Source organism: Phascolarctos cinereus, unplaced genomic scaffold (genome assembly GCF_003287225.1).
Source record: "Phascolarctos cinereus isolate Bilbo 61053 unplaced genomic scaffold, phaCin_HiC Scaffold_5;HRSCAF=322, whole genome shotgun sequence".
Taxonomy (NCBI): Eukaryota; Metazoa; Chordata; class Mammalia; order Diprotodontia; family Phascolarctidae; genus Phascolarctos; species Phascolarctos cinereus.
Genome location: NW_027555958.1, coordinates 47264923 through 47288446, shown reverse-complemented (window position 1 = coordinate 47288446; position 23524 = coordinate 47264923). Strand labels below are relative to the sequence as shown.

The following is a 23524-nucleotide window of genomic DNA, read 5'->3' as shown; positions in this document are numbered from 1 at the left end:
AGCTCTTCTATGGGATAAATAAAGCTGAAATTACTAATTAAAACAGTCTAGTTCAAGGGAACTGCCATCCCTATCCAAGCTTCTAAATACTAATGATAAGAGAAGCCACACACAGAATTAAAAAAAAAATCCGACCATGACACAATTCACCTCAGAATCACCTCAACTCAACCAGACACTAGCTTCCTCTTTCTTTGGGCATAATTTACTCATCCCACTAATTTCTAAGACTAGCTATTTCCTATCTATGTACCTTACTCTTCCCCCTTTCCCCACCAAACACTCCCTATTCTTCAGGTCCCTGGGGTGTCTTTCAAGGTTGGGATTCTTTTCTATCTAAATATGCTCTATTTAAAGTCATGGACACCTGGCTCCTCTTCCCTGGATCACGGTATATCAGCCCACACCATCTTATATGCATTTTCCACAGTTGTTTCCAAAGAGGGAACAGCAGAAGCAGAGAGAGGATTACTCAGAGGAAGTACTGCCTGGGGTAGAGCAAGAGACATAACGGCACCAACCTGGTCCCCTGACATTCACATCCAGTACATCCACCTCTTGCTCAGCCTGAGGCGGAGTGAGGGCCAGGGACGGTGTCCTCCTAATATCCGCAGCTTCGAGGTGCTGCTGTGTCCACTGGCGCCTGTCTATTGGGTCGTCTTCTTCTGAAAGTAAAGCCTGATCTTCAGCCTGGAGAGGAAGCAATGACACCCACCGCTAGTGAGCGTAAGCAAGAAACTAGGGTTTGGAATGCCCTACTTCTCCATTCAGCCTCGCTCCATATGTAGCTTAGAGTCTCTTCTTCTCTGGAAGTAGTCACAACCTTCTATCTCCACCTTCTCTGAGTCCTTGCTTCAAGACACAGAGTATCTAAACTAAGCTTCTTAGCGCTTTTGCTCTACTCTTTAAAAGAAGGCTATTGGGAAACAAAGGCAGGATGGGACTATTCATCCATCAGGTTTAACCTTGTGGCCAGAGGGGATGAGGAAGCCAGGGATCCTGTCAGCCTTCTTTCTGAAGCCCAACAGCTGAGTTCTTGCCCCTCACTACTGCCTCAGCAGGACACTGCCTGGACACCCAAGAGAAGACCCTTTTCCTCCCCTCTCCCTCATCACACACACCACAACACCTTGCTAGTGTGGGAGCAGAGCACCCCAACAAATCTAGGTAGGACGGGACAACAGGGCAGCTGCCACACCATGACTGTGTTACCTTGCTTCTCTTTGGCTGGGGGGCGCCATCATCTGCCCAATGTTCACTGGTGCTGGAGTCAATTAAGTTACCCTCTGAAACTTGGACTGACAGGCTTCTAACGGGACAAGATTTGTTGTCATTTTTAGAGAAAGGGAAAAAAATGGAGCAAGTTGCATTACAGATTTATCTATAGTGATTCAATATACTTGAACAATGACTGTGGCTTAAAGACAATGCAGTCTGAATCGCCAAGTTAGTGTGATCTAGTGGGCACTGAACTGAAAGTTAACAAGGTCTACATTTGGTTTTTTATCACTATTTGGCACCAGGAAAAGTTAGGAGGCAAACTCTCTTACTTCAGTCCCATAGCATCTTGTCCAACCGGCTCCCGCCGTGTATGGTTGTTGGAATCCCGACGTAAGATGAATCCTTCGGGCAGCCAGAGAGAGCCGTGCTTACGCTTGCGTTTTGCCATGATCACTCCCAGGAGGATTACCAAGAGGAGGATGACGAAGGCCACAGCCAGCAGGTAGAGAAGCTGGGTCGGCTTGCTATCCAGAGACTCACCTGAAAGCCCAGTGGGCCCAACAGATTAGCCAGGGTAACTGCTTGGTACATTTCTTTTTTAATCCTCGCCTTCCTCCCCTCCACTTAATAGTAGTTTACTTTTTCCAATTACGTATAAAGATAGTTTTCAACATTTACTTTTATGAGATTTTGAGTTTCAAATTTTTTTCTCCCTCCCTCCTCCCTAAGATGGCAAGCAATCTGATACAGGTTACATATATACAATCATATTAAACATATTTCCACATCAGTCATGTTGTGAAAGAAGAATCAGAACAAAAAGGGAAAAGCTATGAGAAAGAAAGAAAAAGAAAATAGTATGCTTCCATATGCATTCAGACTCCATAGTCCTTTCTCTGGATGTGGGTAGCATTTTCCATCATGAGTCTTTCGGAATTGTCTTAGATCATTGTGTTGCTGAGAAAAGCTAAGTCTGTCAAAGTTGGTCATTGCACAATGTTGCTGTTATTGTGCACAATATTCTCCTGGTTCTGCTCACTTCACTCAGCATCAGTTCACGTAAGTCTTTCTGAACTCAGCCTACTCATCATTTCTTATAGCACAACAGTATTCCATTACATTCATATGCCACAACTTGTTCAGCCATTCCCCAATTGACAGGCATCCTTTCAATTTCCAATTCTTAGCCACCACAAAAAGTGCTGCTATACATTTTTTTTGGTACATGTGAGTCCTCTTCTCTTTTTTGTGATCTCAAAGAGATACAGCTCTAGAAGTGGTATGTACAGTTTTACATCCCTTTCGGCATAGTTCCAAATTGCTCTCCAGAATGGTTAGATCAGTTCACAACTCTACCAACAGTGTATTAATATTCCAATTTTCCCACATCTTCACCAATATTTATCATTTTCCTGGTTTGTCATGTTAGCCAACCTGATAGGTGTGATATGGTACCTCAGAGGTGTTTTGATCTGCATTTCTTTAATCAACAGTGATTCAGAGCATTTTTTCATATGACTATAGATAGCTTTAATTTCTTCATCTGAAAACTGCCTGTTCATATCCTTTGATCACTTTGGGGAATGACTTTATTCTTATAGATTTGACTCAGTTCTCTAAATATTTTAGAAATGATACCCTTTGACCTAGCAATACCACTTCGAGGTCTGCCCATCAATTGAGGAATGGCTGAACAAGCTGTGGTATGTGAATGTAATGGAATCCTATTGTTCCATCAGAAATGATGAACAGGTGGACTTCAGAAAAACCTGGAAAGACTTACATGAACTGATGCTGAGTGAAATGAGCAGAACCAAGAGAACATTGTACACAGTAACAGACACACTGTGCGATGACCTACTTTGATAGACGTGGCTCTTCTTAGCAATGCAAGGATCTAAGACAACTCCAAAAGACTCATGATGGAAAATGCTATCCACATCCAGAGAAAGAACTATGGAGTCTCAATGCAGATCAAAGCAGACTATTTGCTATCTCTTTTTTTGTTGTTGTTTCTTCTTTCTCCTGGTTTCTCCCATCGCTTCTAATTCTTCTTTACAACATGACTAATGTGAAAATATGTTTAATATGAATGTATATGTATTGCCTATATCAGACTGCACACTGTCTTGGGGAGGGTGCAGGAGATGGAGGGGTAGAAAATTTAGAACTCTAAATCTTATGAAAGTGAATGCTGAAAACTAAAACAAACAAATAAATAAAATTTTAAATGAGGCCTTCATCAGAGACGCTGGCTGTAAAAACCATTTCCTAGTTTTCTGATTTCCTTCTAATCTTGGTTGCATTGGCTTTGTGCAAAACCTTTTCAATTTAATGTAATCAAAATTATTTTGCATTTCATAATGTTCTCTGTCTTTTGTTTGGTCATAAGTTCTTCCCTTCTCCATAGATCTGAAAGGTAAACTATTCCTTGCTCTCCTAATTTGCTTACGGTATCATGCTTTATGTCTAAATCATGGTCCAATTTTGACCTTATCCTGGTATTCAGTGCAAGATGTTGGTCTCTGCCTAGCTTCTGCCATACTGTTTTCCAGTTTTCCCAGCAGTTTTTGTCAAATAGTGAGTTCTTATCCTAGAAGCTGGAGTCTTTGGGTTTATCAAACAATAGATTACTATAGTTATTGACTACTGTGTCTTATGTCCCTAACCTATTCCTCTGATCTACCACTCTTATTTCTTAGCCAGCACCTGTTTGGTACATTTCAACCTCCCAACCATTATGTCCTTTTCTTGAAAAAAAAAATCAAGGGGCTACCTACACCCCAAGGTATGCATATTCCCTTCTCCTCTGCAGTGATGAGCCTCCCCTTCCAGCTCCATCCCGTTCCACACTCCCTTCTCCCTTCAGCCAATGCCAGTGCCACTTACTCAAGACAGATACAAGAGGATAGGAGAGGGTGCCTTGGATGGCATGAGAGGCCAGAAAGGCTGCAGCAGCATCGGTGTTTTTGAAGCATTGGTCTGAAGCTTGGACACACTGGCGGTTGTCAATTTCTAGGAATACCTTGGAGCTATAAGATACAATAGAGAGAATGGGAGTAGGGTTTAGCCTAAGCTCAGTGAAAGAGACCAAAGTCTGGCAGTCATAACATCAGAAAGGGATCAATACTCCCTGTTTCCTGTGGGCCCATCACCACTCTATTCACTTCTGGGTGTTATTTTAGAAAGAGCTCGGGCAGTGGCCCCCTGCCCCTAGAGGCCCCTGGTGGAGGGCCAGCCTGCTGGCACTAGGCCAAAACTGGGAAAGCTTGTCCTTAGCACCTCAGCCCTTTCTATCTTTGTCCTCCACAATCTTCTATTGGATTTCAGTGGTACTAGAGTGCCCTTCTCCAAACCTGACCCATGCTTGAAGCACTTCTCCTTCCTCATTCCCTTACTGTACTGATTTCAGTTAGTAGTCACCAAAGAGAGCACTGGATAAACTAATTCAGACTAAGGTGTGTGACTGGTAATGGGCTACTCTACTCTTGGGGCATTTTCATGTTAAAGGGCACCTAGAGAGGGTAATGCTTAATAAAAAAAATATTAATGACTACCAGTGGAATTTTAGGCACCTGTGCAGCTTGGGAGGGGAGGGTGGTGGGGAGGGGAGATATGAACTGACTGTCCTTATGTACTCAAATCACACCACGTAAGCATGTCTCACTCTTCCATGGAAACTCCAGTTACAAGACCCTAAATCTGTTGGACAGAGATGGCAGACACTGCTCTAAATAAACAGTCTGTTTTAGATACAACAATACATATATATTGTCATCTCATGGACTGAGTTAAATGTGTTTTGTTTGAAATTTGTACTTTGAATGGATCTCTGTGTACATATGTTTTAGTATTAATGATGATGATGAGGATGATGACGAATTATCTTCGATTCAGTAATCAGCTTACCCCGCCACTTCTCGCTCCTGCTCATCAGGGAGGGATCTCCGGCTCATTGTTGACTTTCTTTTCGCCGGCGTCTTCTCGCCGTAATAGGGGAACACCATGAGGGCCCCCTGAGAGTCCCGTTTGATGCGCAGGTTGGTGTGAAGCAGAGTGCCCAGTGACCGAAGGAAGCTGTGGGCGTCCTGGAGCAGCTGCTCAGGGGGCAGCAGCACCACAATGACCAGGGTACCCTCAGCCAGGTTCTCAGGCTGGTCGGTGGCACAGTCCAGCCCATCCCAGTCACACTCCTCACTGTTACAACCTTGGTCACAGTGGTCATCACTGAAGTGGTCAGCGCAGTATTTGTCGTATCTAGGGAAGAGGAGGGCAGGGAGAACAGAGAAAGAAGAGAAAGGCTTAGGAGTGGATACAAATTTCTGTCTTTCCACCAAAACTGCCACCAGTTCACTTACCCATCTTGAAGGGCTAGCTTCAGTCTCATTCCTTCCTTTAAAGGCCTTTCTTAACTACTCTGGTTCATGCTAAATTCTCCCTCTTTTCATCTCCCATAACACTTCTTGTCCCATACCATTCATTATGATTGAGGTAATATCCTCATTTCAGCACTTAATAACATACTGTTTTATATTACTATTGAAAGGATTCCTCAGTATTGCCTTCTCCATCAGATTATAAGCCTGAAGAATTTACACTTTTTTGTCCCAGTATCCTTGAGTTGCCTTGCTGAGAGCCACACACAGAACCGATATTCAATAAATACACGTCAAATGAAAAGAAGAATGAACGAATGAATGGTGGAGTCTCAACTCGCAGGTCCTATCTCAGGGTGCTATGGGTGAACTCTTGGCAATAATCCAAATCTTTTTTTGAGTAAATAGCATTTTTATATGCCAGTAGCTACTTCTGCCTCAAAGGCAAGACAACTCTTCATCATTCGTGGCATAATTCAAATCCTGACATAAGCCTCCAATTTCATTTGCAAGTCTCAAGCTCTTTCCCCCCAAAATTCTGGGTATAGCCAGAAAAGGGGGACCCAAAATCGCTGGTTTGACTTTCCTCAATTTTTATTTCCGTTGCTCTCGGATGGGACAGTAATGTAAAAAAAAATAGTCTAAAGGAGAATGGGAAGGGAAATGAGGCTTGGATCATCACTCTGAACACTCAAGGGTTGGGAACCATTTTTTTCCCAAATGGAGATGGAGATGGACCAGGTGGAGGTTACAATCCCCATAATGTCCAGCACCAGGACTATTATGTGCAGTGGATACTGGCCGCTGAACCAAGAGGCTCTTGGACCCTGCCAGGCCTACGTCAGGCATTCCTTGCCAGATGTAGTGGGGAGAACATTACATCAGGGATGGGAGAGCAAGAGGGTCTACCTACACTTCTGTCACAAGGTAGCTGTGTCCCTTGGAACAGGTCATCCTGCCCCGCTGTGTGTCTACCCCCTTGGCAAGATACCTGCTGCTTTAACCTAATGCCATGGGGTTACAAAAAATCAAATTACATGTGGCAGCTTTAGAAGTACTTTGAGAAGTCTAGCAGGGGTGGAAACCTGTGGCCTTCTAGGTCCTCAAGGTGCAGCCTTTTGACTGAATCCAAACTTCACAGAACAAATCCCCTTAATAAAAGGATTCATTCTGTAAAACTCAGACTCAATCAAAAGGCCACATCTGAAGACCTAGAAGGCCACGTGGCCTCAAAGCCACAGTTCCCCACATGGTTTATACCTGTGGCATTAAAGGATTTCTGTTCTTTGCTGCCTAACCACTGACTGCATTAGAAGTAAGAGATGAATATTACCAAATATTTAAATTATTAATTAATAAATAAGTAATACTAAATTAAAAAGTAATTAGGAGGTTAAAAAACTCAGCTAGTGGGGCTGGGGAAACGGAACAGTTTTGGGTGGCGAGTGGCATGTTCCACACCATGGATCCCTTGCATGCTGCCAAGATGAGCTTTTGTCTAGTTCTGATTAGACTCTCCTAATGGATTTCAATGGAAGGAACCAGAGGTCGGCAAATGGGAAAGAGAGGAAAGGTGGGTGAGGGCAGTACAGACCTTTCCATCCATCCCGCAGGCAGGTTAGCGTAGGACGCTGCCTAGGAGCAGGGCTACACCACTTCCAAAAGTTATCTCTCCCGGGCGGTCAAGAGAGCAGCAAGTGAGAAGGCAGAGACAGGCAGAGGCAGAGAGAGAGAAGGGGTGAACGTGCACACGGATGAGCCTCCCTGGGCCTCTGTCAGCAAGAGAGGGCGGTGCGGCGGGGCCTGGCCCCGGCAGGGAGGTCTACAAAGCAGAGGCAACTGGAGCGGTTAGGAGCAGAAGGGAGACAGACTGGCGTGGGTTAGTGACAGAGCTGCTGCGAGGCTTCCCGGGACCTCCACGGAGACCTTACTTGCACGTCTTGCTGCTGCCCTGGCATTCGAAGTTGTCGAACAGGCACTCGGCTGTGTTGCACAGCTCGTCACACTGATTGTTGATATAATCCCAGCAGGGCAGCGGGGAGGAGCAGTTGGCCCAGGGGTCCTCCATGGTGAGTGAACAGTCACCCCCATCCCACTGGCAGGCGTGACTGTTGCAGTCTTCGTCACAGACGCCATCCCGCGCCTTGTCGACACAGTGCTGGCTCAGGCATGTGGGCAGGGGACTGTTGGTGGGGCCCGTGGAGAACTCACAGTGACTGCCCCAGAACGACGAGGGGCACTGGCAGGTATAATAAGGTGGCTTCCTCTGAGGAGAACAGCTGCCGCCATGCTGGCACGGGCTGCTGGCACATCCCGTCTCACAGTCCTCGGGCCGGGGGCAGAAGCAGCGTGGCCCCAACGTGGTATGCACACACTGCTCCCCTTTCTTACACTTCATGTGTCCACAGGTACTCTGGCACCTTGCCCCCGAGAAGCCCTTTGGAGAGAAACAGAAGATGAAGGCCAAGAGAACAGCAAGGTCCGTAGCTCCATCTCTGCCGGGCACAGCCCATTCCCACACAGGCAGTGCCTGCCAACCCAGACTGGGGCAGGATGCTGTTCAAGGAACAAGGCCATTCACCCTTCAGCTACCACTGAAAAGGTCATGCCACAGTCAGAGTCATCGGACACAATGCCAACCTAGAGGAAGGTAAGGCTGTGGGCCTCCAGGGACGCGAGGACAACCGTACTGTGCAACAGGAGCCACGCTGCCTTTGTAAGGAAAACATTCTTCCCAACTAGAGCTACGCCAAAGTAGGGATGGGCTGCTTAAGGAGGCAGTGGGTTCCCCCTCCCCGGAGATCACACAGAAGTTGTAGGACTGACGACTTGTAAGAAATACTGAATAAAGAATATTTTTTTTTCGGGCATGGGCTACAACAGTTGGCCACTGAGGTCTCTTCCAACGATGAGAATTTGCGTCTGGGTTAGAATTCAAGCCACTTACCATCTATGTGAGCTTGGGCTCTGGGTCCCAGTTTATTCATCAATGAAATAAGGGAGTTGGGTTAAATATTCTCAAATGAACCTTCTGGATCTAAGTCAAGGGCCCTATAGGTGCTATGTTAATGATGCAACATCCTCTCAACTACCCCGGCCCCATTCACAAGTCCAGGTTCCCATTTCTAATTACTATGTGAATACCTGGAGTTATTAAGAGGAGAAATAAATCACCCCAGGAAGTTCTGGGATACCCAGCAGTTTCTTTCTTTCTTTTTTCTTTTAGCTTTTTTTGGTGAGGTAATTGGGTTAAGTGACTTGCCCAGGGTCACACGGCTAGTAAGTGTCAAGTGTCTGAGGCTGGATTTGAAGGACTCAGGTCCTCCTGACTCCAAGGCCAGAGCTCTACCCACTACAGCACCTAGCTGCCCTATACCCAGCAGTTTCTTAAGCGTCTCTAAAGCATCTGCTCCAAGCCCTTCTCAGTGACTCAAGCTCAGCTTCATTTGGGAGGTCTGACTCTGGTCTTTGCTGGTCCTCCATAATCTCCACTTTACCGAGGCTATGGCCTGTAGGAGACGCAAGAAATCTCCTCCAGCACAACATAGGTGCTAGAGGGAGACTCATTTTATGGTGTCAGAAATTCATCTGAGGTGATGTCATCTGAGGAGAGCGAGTGGAAGAGCCAGGAGGGGAACGCTTAAGTCACCACACACTTACCGGAGGACAATGGCAGATGAAGCCACTGGGTGTGTGGCTGGCAACCGCACAAACGCCTCCATTCAGACATGGCATCTGGGGACAGACATCCAGGAAGGTCTCACAGCGTCGGCCTGTAAGGCAAAGAGTGGGCTTCGAAGGGTACTTTCAAACTGCCCCAACATCTACAAGGACAGGGCTGGGCAGAGCAATGGTTACAGAGCTAGGGAGCAGAGAGGAAGGGAAGAGAAGGAAGGCATGTGAAGCTCTACCTTCATGAAGCTGTAGGAAGAGGGAGGGAACACAGAGCCAGATACCAAAGAGTAATGGCTGGGGAAAAGGGGCAGGAAAAGGAGGAAGGAACGGTTCTCTCTGTCCAACAAAGAAGACACTGCACTGAATCTTGAGTCGCAGGGAATCATTTATCGTGACCTCTTCCTATATTGACTAATATCCCATAGGCCTAAAAGACATTGACATCCCTCCAAAAAGAGGACGAGTTTGGATCAGAGGCTGTCGACTGGGTCCTCACTTCCCAAGAAAAAACATGATCCCAGAATCTCAACTGAAAGCGGATCAGGGACCACTTAACCTAACTATACCTGAACAAGACATCCCTGTACACTCTGACAAATGAACATTCAACTCCCACGTGAAGAGTCTCAGGGAAGGTTCTTAATCTCTCATCTGAACCCAATTCCATACCACCAACTACTTTTTGGACCATTTCACCTGGTTGTGCTCCTGACACCTCAAATTAAAACGATTCCAAACTGAAATCATCAGCTTCTCTCCCCAAACCCAACCATTCTTAAAAATCCCTTATTTCTTTTGATGGTATCACCTTCCTCCCGCTCATCCTGGCTCTCAACTTTCGTCATCTTTGGTTCTTTTATCTTCTCCACATTAAATCAGGTGCCAAGTCTTGTCAATTCCACCAACTTCAAAACGCTTTTTGTATCTGTCCTGTTCTCTCCTGTAACACTGGGGCCACCTTAATTCATAATCTTAACATCGATCATCCATTCTGTTGTAAACTGACTCTCAGGTGGTCTCATACCTACAACTCTCACCTTAGTACACATGCCAAAATAATCCTGGCAGTTAAGATCCTCGATAACCTAGTTCCAATTTACCTTTAGACACCACTACCCACACATACTGTCCTTGTAGCAAAACTGAACCAGGAGCTGTTCCTGATCTTGGCTGATGGTCTCTTGCTTATATGAGTGACATTCTCATCCTTGCTAAAATCCTTCCCTTACTTACTCCAACTTTACCTAATCCACAGAGCTTTCCTTGACTTCTCTCCTTGACCCTGGGTTATCCTTGAAGGGCTGGTTATCTTCCTCTTCAAATATTCCTAGAGTTCTGTCTGCATCTCTCCTACAGCTGTAACACACTGTACCTGGTATCACCCTTATGTGAATACATGTTGTCTATCCCTTAGTATACTATGGGTTCCTCAAAGGTAGGAACTGTGTCATTTTCCATCTTTGTACACACGGGGAATGCTTCATAAATGTTTTGTGGATTTGAACGACCGATTCAATGCCATGTGACAAGGCTGCCCTCTGCTGGCTGTCTTGACCAGTCACCCTTGAATGGAGGTGGAAATCTGGGGTGAGGATGTTCCAGCCAAAGCAAAGGATAAACAAGACCGCGGAGGCAGGTGAGCATAGAGTATGATCTCAGAATACTGATGAATTCAGTTTGCCTGAAGCAAACTCCTTGAAGAACGTGGGGGGGGTGGGCAGCAGTAGAAGATACGGGCTGAGATCCTTAAATGCCATAAGGAAGTGTCCAGACTTCATTTAATAGGCAAAGCGAAGGAGGCATGGAAAACTTCTTTATAGGAGAGGACTTTATCAGACCTGTGCTTTTGAAAGATACCCTAAGCATGCTGGAATGGAACAGACTGGAGCAGGAAAAGCCTGGAGGAAGAAGAAACCAGCTAAAGAACCTCCTCTTCTAATTCCTATGAGAAAGAGAATTAGTGTGTGGACAGGGGCAGCGGGAACAGAAAGGACAAGACAGATGTTGCACAGGAAGAATCTACAAAATTTAGCAGCAGTGGTCCAAAGGAGGCCAATATTACTTACTTCTAGGGTTCATAAAAGTACTGTTAACAGGAAGGAGGAACACAAGAGAAAAAGGATCAGATCTGGAGGCTGAGTTCAATTTTAAGATGTGCAGAATCTGAGATGCCACACAGATGTAACCAGTGGGCAGCTAAAGACACAGTCTGGAGCTCAAGAGAGGGAGCCGGGATTAGAGCTACTAATAACACGGACAATAATGCTAACAGTCGATATTTGTGCTTTAAGGTTTGCAAAGTGCTTTACATCTACTATTTTATTTGGGTCTCACAGCACAATACTGTGAGGTAGGTGCTTTGAAGCCAGGTCTTCCTGACTACTTATCACTGCCGCCTCCTCCTCCTCTAGCTTTTGGGGGTCATCTCTACACAAACGATCACTGAAGCCACAATAATGGATGAGATCACTTAAGTGAAAAAGAGAGACTGGCAAAAGAAGGACCAAATAGAGAACCTTAAGGAAAGCTGACATTTAAGGAATGAGAGAATCCAGGGAAGGTGACCAAGAAAGACGGGCCAGAAAAGTAGGAAGAGTCTCATGTCATGTAAGAAAAATCTTCCCATCAGAAGTAGCACCTCCATCCCACTTGTCAGAGACGTTGTAAGGGGACTTCTGTTGAGGTGTGGGCTGGACTGCATAATCTTTCTCAGATTTCAAGAGTTTCATTTCACATGTTTTGCATGACTACACATGTATAACCTATATTTAACTGCCTGACTTCTCAGTGAGTGGAGAGGGCAAGGAGGGAAGATGAGAACTTGGAGCCCAAAATTTTTAAAAAACGAATGTTCAAAATAGTTTTTACATGTAATTGGGGAAAAATAAAATATTAAATGAAGGAAAAAACAAAGAATCATTTCAGTGGAGTGGTAGGGGTGGAAGCCAGATTATGGGAGCTCAGAAGGGAGTGGGTGAGTGTGCACTATCTTTCAAAAAGACTAGAAGTAATGAAAGATGGGTGATGGTTGTCATACAGTCTGCTGACCAAGCCACCTAAGGCGAAAATGCCTTAGTCCACTTGGGTTCTAGGCTTGTCCCTCCCATAATGTCTAAACAGGAGGCCAGCTGTCTCTCTGAGAGGGAGGTCCAAGCCACCATTACTGCAGGCCCTACTGAGCTCCATGGAATCAGCACATGTGAAGGGGGGACCCACAGGGCCCGCTCACCAGTGAAGGTACTCCGGCAGATGCACGAATAGTTATTGATGAGCTGGATACAGTCCAGGCTGCCTTCAGGGTTGCAGGGACTGGAGAGGCACTCATTGATATCCCCTTCGCAACGCTCGCCAGCAAAACCAGGAAGGCAACGGCAGGTATAGCCCCCGATCTTATCCACACATTGCCCACCATTGAGGCAGTGAGGGCCCCCTGCATCGGGAGCACAGTCATCAATGTTCTCTTCACACCGTAGGCCTGGAAGAGAAAGAAAAGCATGAGTCGCCGTGGTGCCTAAACCAACAGCTCATTTTAAGCCAAAGCTCAGCTCTCCTTCAGCCTCTTTCAGAGCTTATTGAGATCTCACAACTCAACCCCGGCGGGATCTTTTAGGCCAAGGATTAGTAACCTGCTTAGCTGTGGCTATCCATCACTACCTTACAGAAAAGCAGTTCTCATGGGATCTATGAGCAAGCCCAAGCAGAGCCAGGAAGAAAGGAACAAGGAGAGGGAGGAGAGGAAAATGGAGTGAAGAACTGGAGAGTCTGAAGAGCCCTTCAAGATCACCTAGGCCTAATGCCCCCTCATTTACAGAGGAGGAAGGTAAGGAGGTTCAGTGACTCACCTACTCAAGTGACCAGGAAATGGCAGGTCAGGAACAAAAACAGGGGTATCCTCAGTCACAATGCATTGTTCTTTCCACTAAACCACAAGCAGGCCCCAAGAACAGAGGGAGAAAGGACTGGAAAGAAAGAAGAAGAAACAGGAAAGGGGAGACAGAAGGAAAGACAGGAGTAGGGGATGGTGGTATGCTACTAGCTATTGCCTCAAGGGCCACCTAGAGGTACCATGACCTCTTCCTCTAGGCGTAAACCCCTTGGAGGAGGCCAGGATCAATTAAAATCATTTCTACGCTACACATAACAGGCATTTTTTTTGGTGTGTGGTTAGATAAGTATTGTGGTTAAGTAGCAAACACGGTTCTGGAAATTAAATGGTGAAGAGAGATGAATCACTTGGACAAAATCAGTTGGAGGGAACAAGAGTTTCAGTCTCCCCAAATGCCGGCAATCAGAGACAGGGCACTGAGGGCTTAGGGAGAAAGGAAATATAAAGACCCGTGTTCTCCTATTTTTGTCATCATCATCATCATCCTCACTATCAATGAATGCTTACTGAAAGTCTCCTGTATGTAAAAAGCCCTGTACTAGAAACTGGTCTTTGAATGAGACTACCTTATCTTTGGAGAAGACCTTCATTCTTAATGGCTCTAAGTCCCTAGGCATGTGATCGCCGCAGGGATAATCATTCCTCTTCGAAGATGAAGAAACAGAAGCAGTGAAAGGTCAAAAAATGACACAGTCCCTAGGACAGCCAAGGTTAAGAATTCTCTACATCACAAGGTAACAGCTCAGATAAGAAGGCCTCCTTACACTGAGCCAAAACCTGTTGTCAAAGAAGTACTATCCCTTGGATTCTAGACCTACACAGATCAAGTCACCCCCTTTTCAAATGTCATGATCCCAAGAGTAGTCATGAATGTGTTGACACTAACCTGGAAGACAGTCTTTAGTGGTATCCATGAGACATGTGCTTAGTTCTAGGCTGTTCAGCATTTTTATCATTATTTTGGATGAATATCCAAATATATATATATATATATATATATATATATATATATATATATATATATATATATATATGCACATACACACACAGGATGCTCGTCAAATTTGCAGATGATGCAAAGCTGAGGATGATAGTTCATATGCTGGATGCCAGAGTCAGGATCCAGAAGGATGATGATGATAGGGCAGTTCTCAAAGTGTGGTCAAGAGACCTCATGAAATCTCTGAGACCCTTCCAGGGGTCTGTGAGATCAAAATTATTTTCATAACAATGCTAAGATATTTTAATTTCTAATATGGCAAATATCAATAAATATAACCCAAGTAATTTTTAAGAGTGTAAAGGGGTCTAGAGGCCAAAAGGTTTGAGAACTACTAGACTAGAACGATGGGTCAATTATAATAGGATGACATTTGATAAAAATAAACAAAGTTTTACACTTGGGTTCAAAAAACAACTTCATGAGTACAAGATGGCAGAGACATTGCTAGCTAACAGTTAATTTTTATGAAGTACAAACTCAACGTAAGTCAACAGTAGGATACGGCAGTCAGAAAAAGTGAACTCAATTCCACGTTGCATAAAGGGGACAGCCAGCCCCACTTTCCTCTGGCCTGGTCAGAACACTTTTGAGGCACTGTGGTTTGCCCTGCGAGAAGGACTCAGACAAGGCATCAGAAGATGAAGACTAAAATATCCAGAAGCCATAGCAACAAGGCATACTAGGATCAGCTGAAGAAGGTGGAGATCTTTAGCTGAAGATATCTGGCTGGGGAAGGCTTAGAAGGGACATGATGATTCTCTTCAAATGTCTAAAGACATGTAGACAATGAGTTAAATTTGTTCTTGACTAAGGAGGTAAAACCAGGAAAAGTAGGTAGACATTGCAAAGAAATCATTTGAGGCTTAATGTCAGGACAAACATTTCTTCCTACAACCCTCACAATTAGAGGGACCCGAAAGTGGAATGGGATGCCTCCTGAAGCAGTGGGTTCTCCTCATTAGAGTTCCTCAAATAAAGGCTGGATGACCACTCATTGGGCATGTTGCAGACACAGGCCAGCATGGATGGCCTCTAATGTCCCTTCCAACTCAGAATCTTTGATTTAGGGAAATATTTCAGGAGCCGTCATGACACCTCCCCCCCCTTAAGTTTTCTCCTGTCACCTCATTCCTCATTAGACCCATACGTTAGGGCAGATGAGCATATGGACATGCTTTAATCTGCCCCTAAAATCAAAACAAGACATTTCTAAGAGGACGGTGATTCAAAACGTACTACGTCAGAGGGTTGAGTCAGGGTACACGACGTTGTTCTTGACCCGTTTTTCTTTGCCACCCAAGTAAATACACTGCCAGATCTCCTAAACTTCTCATAGCAGGCTGATCCAAGCAAATATTCTTGTGCTTTGTAAAAACATGCAGAGTTCAAAATACTCTCAAGATGAGTATGATCTGACCCAAGAAAAAATAAAAATACAAATAAAGTAAAACATCCATAGAACCCCCATCTTTCCATTAACATTTATGCTTAGGTCCAAGCTAGCTACGATACGGAATTTATAGAATTCTTTAATTATCTAATACAGTTTTCCATTCTATGTTAAGTGAATTTAGGACAGATCTCCTCTCCCAACTTCTTAAAGTCACCGAAAAAGAAGATGTTGCTAAAAGTCACAGTGGAGCTCCCTAAGAGCTGAGAGAATAGGGTAGTCTTTAATGGCTGGATTTACCCTCCCTCTAGAAATGTCCATTCCATGTCATACATACCTCGAGTGCCTGGTGGGCAGGAACACTTGAAATGGTTCACCAGGTCAATGCAAGTCCCTCCATTCTGGCATGGCTGGTATTGGCATTCATCTACCTCATATTCACAGTTGACACCTTGGTATCCTGGTATACACTGTTGGCAGGGGTGGAAAAAAAAGATCACTCATGGGCAATAGGACCATTATTAGAACGCAGACTAGGAGAGCAGCTGAGAAACTCTGTGCACTTTCACCAATCCAGGGTTGTCAGACTTTCCTACTTTGTTTTCCAGTTTGTTTAGAAACAGTCCAAGTCTCTGTTGATATCTGACTACCTCCTTGAAAAATGGATAAGTTAATGAAGGGATCAAGTGCCCTAGCTTCAAATCTGATACAATTTAATCATTCAACAAGAACTTATGAAGGAGGTAATGAATGTAAATAGGACTGTTCAAAGAATTTGACTGAAAAAAGGGAAAGAGATATTGAATGATACCAAATAGAGATGGTAGGACTAGTGAAGGTTTTGGTTTTTTTTAAGGATGGGGAAAACCTAGATATGTCTGAAGGTAGCGGGAAAAGAACCAGGAGATAGGGATAATGATCAGTGTTTGTACACTATAAAAATACAAACCAAAAATGAGGGTGGGGTGGGTAATGGACATTCTTTAGTGAGAGTGGTTAGCAACAGGATGTCCCCAGAGAAATACCCAAGAAGACCCCAGGGGTTTATATAACTCCCCCGAAGGTAGAGATTTGGGTTTAGAATGAAATTGTAGCATCTTCTCTGGGATCATGTTGGCACTGGAGGTAACTCAGTAGAAAAAGGATGATTCCAGACAGCAATGGAGGCACCTCCAGAAGCTGATCCAATTCACTAAGAACTAAGCACTTACACCATGTAGAGCATCTTGCTAGGCAAAGTTCAGATAAGACATGATTCTTATCCTAATGAACTTCACAGTCTAGTAGCTATTAGCAATTCATGGGAAGTTAGAATAAATAAAACAAATAATCAATATATCTTGTCAAAAACAAACTATGCTAAATTCTACCTTGAGTTTACACAGAAAAATATTCTATTAAAGTAAACCTCTGCCCCTGACCAGAAGGCAGCCCACAAGAGAGCACAGCTTGTGTCTTGCCCACCTCACATCGATAGCCTCCAACATAATCTCTGCAAGTGGCTCCATGCTGGCAGGGATTGGAGGCACATTCATCCAGCTGGTCCTCACAGTAGCTGCCTGTGTAGCCCAGGGGGCACTGGCAGTGGTGAGTGTTGCCAGCATCGATGCATGTCCCAGAGTGTTCACACAGGCTGTCAACAGGCACTTCTACGGAGTAACAGAGAAGCAGAATTGCATCACAGAACAGCCTACGACATGAGGCAAGTGTAGGCTCAAAAAACAGCAAACGATCAAAAGCAACCTAGAAATTCCAATGTATCCTCCGTTCCTACCTCACAGACCCATCTAATCTAATGCTAAAAACAGACAAACCATGAAAATAGACGAGTTCATTCTCATTTCAAGTAGAACAGCGTACTGAACATCACCACCAGGGACAGGGTGGGGGGAAGGCAATGAGGGCGGAAAAGTGTAACAGACAATTTAGGTAAGAAAAAACAGGTTTTAAATTTGTGTTTTTATTGACGTGTGGAATTTTCATCAACTAGAAATGGTGCCAGAAGAGTTAAATGGTTCTATCATTGCTCACATTTCTATATTGCTGTATGATTAAAAAGGCGGTTTCATTCCAACAATCCTACTGTGGTGCAACATTAGGAATGTTTATTATTTCCATTTTCTAGACAAGGAAACAGGCTCAAAGATGGTGTAACTTGCCTAAGGTCATACAACTAGTAAATGGCATGGTTGGGATTGGAAACTATCTTTTGACTCCAAATCCAGGGCTCTTTCGAGTGCACCATTCTAAAACATTTAAAACGGTACCAAGAAAAATATACGGGGAACGAAGCTACAGATGGTCCTTAAGTAAAAGATGAGATGGGACCTTTACTGTTTCTAGTTTACGATACTATAAAAAGAAGAAAACAGGAAGTCCAAATCAATTTAACTTGGTAAACATTTATTAAATACCTAAAATGTGTAATGCATAATGCTAGGTATTAGGGATATGAAGATGAACGAAGACATGTTTTCCATTAGTAGACAGGAGTAAGACAAAAAAACAACTCTAATTCAAGTAACAATTGTGATGCAAGAAGAGAGGCTTCATTTTAGGTAAAGGGGATCACTAATCGCTGGGAGACAGTATACAGCAGATTTTCAGATTCATTCAATACCTGACTTCTACTTGGTTTTTCCTAATTATGAATTCTTTCCTGCTCTTATAAGTAACCAAGATTTAAGTGACAGAATGTGATGTACTACATCTAAGGCCACTGAGAAAACTGACGGATATGACTGCAGAGTGAGTCACTGTCAGCGATTTCTGAAAGGCCACGGAGAGTGGGAAAAGTCCTGTAGGACTAGAAAAGGGCAAATATCCTGATTTTCAAAAAAGGAAAGTGAGTAAAGTCTATAAACTTTAGAGCGGTAAGTCTGACTTATTCATGGCAAAGTTATAGAATGTATCATTAAAGGGATGGTTTATAAACATATGGAAAAGGTAGCAGTGATCACAAAGAATCAACATGGTTTCGCCGAGAACCCATGCCAGGTTAATTCCATTTTTCTTCTGTGGAGGGAAGGTCACCAGACTCACAGATGAGGGGAATGAATGGATCTGAGTCACCCAGACTTTGGAAAAAGCAATTAACTGACCGGTAGTACAGCATACCAGATGGAAAGCTGGCCTCAGAGTCAAGAAAACCTGGTGATGACCTTCATGAGTAGAGGGTTTTTCCTCAAACACTGAAAACATAGATCTAGTTCCTATCTCTACCAGATTTGACAAAGCACCTCACGCTATTTGGGGGAGGTAAGGTGGAGAGCCGTGTTTTAGATGATAGCAGAGTTAAATAGATTCTATACTGGCTGAATGATTGAATGCAAGTATCAGTTATCTTGGAAAGCCTCTACCCGTGGGATCTCTACGATCTGCCTGGGGACCTGGGCCTTTTGGTCTTTGTATCAGTAAGTTAGACAAGAGCATGCACTGAATTTGTAGATGACACAAAGCTAGGAGGGAGAGCTAAAATATTGTATGACCTATATATTCAGTGGTGGGCACCAGATTTTAGGAAGGATACTGAGAATGTCCAAAGAAAAGTTCTCAGGTTGGTGAAGGGCCTCAAGATCACGACACATTAAGGTCAGCTGAAGGAATTAGGTGCAATGTTTAGCTGGGAGAAGAGAAGACTTAAGCAGAGGCATAAAAGCTCTTTTTAGATGTTTGAAGAGAAATTAAAATTATTCTGCCAGGCCTCAGAGGGCAGAATTAGGAGTGAAGTGTAGAATTTGGAGACAAGCAGATTTATCTAGGGAAGAATGTGGGAACAATTACGGTTACCTAAAAATGGAATGGCTGCCTTGGGGAAGTCATAGGGTTCCCCCTCTAGAACCTATCAGAGATGATGTTGAAGGGATTCTTCTACAGACACACATGGCTCTGGAAACCTCAGAACTGGGAGACTTCCTCTCCCTTTCATCCTTTTGACCTGTACCCTTTCCTCTTACGCTGTCCCTTCTCCATCTCTACCAGGATTTTCTAGCTTCTCATCCTCCCATTCTTCCTTCCTGCTACTACTCTTTGTACTGACAGCCCTTGCTAGAGTCAGCGCCACCCACACCAGAAGCCAGGACTCACTTCTGCGCGACGCAGCCACCTCACAGGAAACATTGGGCACATCACAATAAGCCCCAGTCCACCCGGGCGGACACAGACACTGGGACTCTGCTTTTCTCTGCGTGCAGGTGCCTTTATTTTTACATGGTGACCGGCTACACAGGTTCACAAGGGTCTGAAAGACAACACACACACACATACACACACACACACACACGTAAATATCCAAGAATACAGAAACGGAAAAGAAGAAAGGGCAGGCACTGGCATTCCACCAGAAATAAATTAGCAGAGAAGTGTGGCCCAGAATTCCTTCACCTCAGACTCATTTTGCCAGAAATTCCCACTCATTCTGTTCTGCCAGAAACGCTTCTCCATTTCCTGTACACTGGGAGCCGTTTTGGCCCCACTCAAAGGGAAATAAGATGCTCATTAAAACCAGACTGGTGCAGACACATTTAATATGTTAAATGCTAACTGCAATGGTCCTAGAAAAACAGGCTGGACGAGGACACTGATTTTTATCTTTACTGAATTTTTGGCATTCTTATCTTTACTTACAGGGAGAAGAGAAACAAAGATATACACAGGCTGTATTTATTTTTAAAAATTCATTTTAAAATGAATTTGGTTTAAATTTTTTTGCAATATCCCTCATTATAAGTAGAGACAATTTGGCACATCACAAAACCAGAGCTTGACAACTTTGGTTTGGACCACTTATGTTGCCTTGAATGTACAATATCATCAGCTTTACCTATATTCCTATGAAACTTCTGTATTTAATTCAACTTTTATAGAGTTGGCTGCTTCTATGCTTGAGATCTTTTCTAGTACTTCTGGTAAAGGACCACATCTTTTTACTATCCATTGTTCTTAAAGACTTCCAAGGAAAGATGGTGACACGGCCTCTTTCAATAGCCTCTTGTAGCATTTCAGAACCTGAATTCTTACTCAACAATATTCAAGCCAGTGACCCATGGATACTGCTCCCTTCTACTCAGCTGCCCACCATCACCCAACTAACTTCAGCTTTCTCCAAATGTAAATTATCTTAATTCTATCTTCAATTTACTCTCACAGTTCCTTTTTCTGACTAGATGGATCTACAGATCCTCAGACTCTTTTCCTAATCTTCATTTTTGTTGAAACTTCATTGTTCTTTTTCACTTGTTTCCAATGGATGACACAACCTGTCAGATTTCCTGGCGTATATGCATGCTAAGTTTATAGGAACTGGCAACTCTTGCAATCAAACAGCTGCATTCTTTGGAACTGATTTCAGAATCACCATCCAGGAAGAGGGTGCCCATAATATTTTAGGAACTAATATGACTTTAGGGTGCCAGACTCAAGAGGTGGATCTTAGAAGGGGCTGATTCAAGTGTAGGTATTGAATAAGAGTGTGGCTGGGAAGAGGTTAGTTACCTGACAGTTCTTGCCTGTGTAGCCCAATGGGCAGCTGCAGTGGTAGGTCCCCAGGCCATCAATGCAGGTGCCCTCATTCAGGCATGGATGGGAGTTGCACTCATTGATCTCATGAAGGCAGAATGGACCAGTGAAACCCACGGGGCACAGACAAGAAAAGGAGTTGATTCCATCCACACACGTGCCTCCATTGAAGCAAGAACTGAGAGACAAACATGGAAGAAAACCAACATTAACATGGTAACGAGGACACCAGACTCTAGTTACTAATGTCACTGATTGAGAGTCTGAAATCCAAGGAGTCCAAGGTGGGTAAAGCCTTGTGAACCGATGTCCCCAGCAGCCCCAAACCCATATTCCTTTTCATGTATTTCAGGACTGTTCCCTGTGTTCATCAAACTCAATGGAGAGTCAAAAAGCCTAGTGCCATTCTCATTTCTCCTGCCGATCAAGGGCTTAGGACATAGTGGGCTGACTTGGAAAGTTCTGGAGAACGCTTAGTTCTCCAGGTTTCTGTTCAGGCCCTTTGGCAGCTTTTCGCAGTCACTTTTTTATTTTAGTGAAATTAATACCTTTGAAAAGGACTGGAGTGAGGACTCTGGACTTGACATTTCTTTCTCTAGTGACCACTAGAGCAACAGAATTTGCAAAATTCATGATAAATGAGGACACCTAAGAGTCTACTTACACAATTCCCAAAGAATGAGGGACTTAAATGGCTTCCCATCCAACCACAGAACAAATGAACAAGGAGCCAGGAGGTGGGTAAAAAGCTAAGGACATGGGTCAAAGGCTCTTCTTGCTTCCCAATGAATAACTATTCCCACTTTTTAAGATTCAGAAGGCTGTATGTGCTAATTACCTAAATGTCAGCCACTTTGGTGAGAGGCTTAGGAAGCGGTAGTGAGATCCAAGCAAATGTCTAATTCTCCACCCAAGGAAACATGGTCTGCATCAACTTCCCCCCTTTCCCTGCTGTTTGGTGGCATGTCTGCTCCTAAGCATCCGCCCCTCACCTCTCAGTACACTCATCGACGTTGTTCTCACAGTGAGGTCCATCGAACCCAGCCTGGCACTTGCACGTGTAACTGTTGACGTAGTCAGAGCAGGTTCCTCCATTCTTGCAGGGTTCACTCAGACACTCATTCATGTCTGTCTGACATCTATCACCATTGAACCCCAGCAAACAAAGGCACGAGAAGGTGTTCACCCCATCTACACAGGAAGCACCGTTCTGGCAGGGATCTACAACAATGAACACAAATATATGAAAACTTGAAACAGCAGCATCTATGGGTCACTGGTATTAGCCAAGGTCCTTCCTTCACACCTGAGCTGCTTAAGGACCCAGAGTCAAGCAGTCCCATAAAGGAAGCGTCAGGTACTGGAACTGTGACCAGTGGCCCAGTGACCTGCCAGCTTAGGGGCCCTTCCTTCTCCTCCTCTTGGCTCATGTGGAATTTGCTCTCTAAACTACATATCCAAGCTTCTCCTTTGGATATGCTGATGCTTGGCCCTCCTAGAAGCTGCTAATTTGCTTAGCTAGGAAAAAGCATTATTACTCCCAGCTTGGAGAGAATGGTTTTCTCTGCTCCCTTTTGCTCCAAGGACATGGAAGTTCTTGCTGCTTCCTTCTTTGTGTGAAACACAAAGTAGCCTGGCCAAAGAACTAGGGGAATGGTAAACAGATTAAAGTAGATATTGTAGAGTGTCTTATTCATATTGAGTCATCAATAAACATTTACTAGATACCTACTGTGTGCAAGGCACTGTGTTAGATACTGAGGGAGATGCAAAGAGGTAAAAGAAAGTCATTACTCCAAAGGAGCCTTTATCCAGGCGGACATCAGATATGTGAGCATATTCAGGTGGAGCCTGGGGAGAGAACTCCATCCACTGCGGCAGCTGGCTGCCATATGCATGTATGTACATATGTGCATATGTACATGTATGCATGTGTATGTACATATGTGTATGTGTACGTGTACGCATATGTATGTATGTCTATGTGTGCATGCATATGTGTATATGTATGAATAAGATTACCAATATAAGACAGCTAATATAGATTGCCTCTATTTTACGAACAGGAAAGATAATGCATTCATCCTTTTTTTTTTCTTTTTTTAAGGCAATTGGGGTTAAGCGACTTGCCCAGGGTCACATAGCTGGTGTCAAGTGTTTGGTCTGAGGCTGGATTTGAACTCAGGTACTCCTGATTTCAGGGCCAGTGCTCTATCCACTGCACCACCTAGCTGCCCCGATAATGCATTCATAAAATCAGTTTTTGATTCAACTTTGCTTTAGAGTTCTTCTGTAATTGTTATTAGAGAGACTAGATGCAAGTCGTCTTCAGAGCATCAGCTCTGGCTCGTCGCTCATGGCAGTTACTGCTGTTTTGCATAATACCCCTGTTTTAGGACAGTAGGCAGCACCTCCCCACTCTGGTCTACAGGTTTCCCTCTCTGCTTTGGGAATGG

General features: G+C 44.1%; 1 protein-coding gene across 1 annotated transcript in view; it reads right to left on the bottom strand.

The window, feature by feature from the left end:
• NOTCH2 (notch receptor 2) overlaps nucleotides 1–23524 on the bottom strand; it is a 182785-nt gene that overhangs the window by 8475 nt on the left and 150786 nt on the right. The window contains 13 exon segments of the mRNA XM_021003323.2: nucleotides 522–690; nucleotides 1213–1309; nucleotides 1551–1761; nucleotides 4111–4253; nucleotides 5131–5478; nucleotides 7529–8034; nucleotides 9258–9370; nucleotides 12502–12747; nucleotides 15889–16021; nucleotides 17016–17200; nucleotides 19638–19791; nucleotides 21045–21246; nucleotides 22061–22289. Coding sequence (XP_020858982.1) covers nucleotides 522–690; nucleotides 1213–1309; nucleotides 1551–1761; nucleotides 4111–4253; nucleotides 5131–5478; nucleotides 7529–8034; nucleotides 9258–9370; nucleotides 12502–12747; nucleotides 15889–16021; nucleotides 17016–17200; nucleotides 19638–19791; nucleotides 21045–21246; nucleotides 22061–22289 — 2736 coding nt within the window.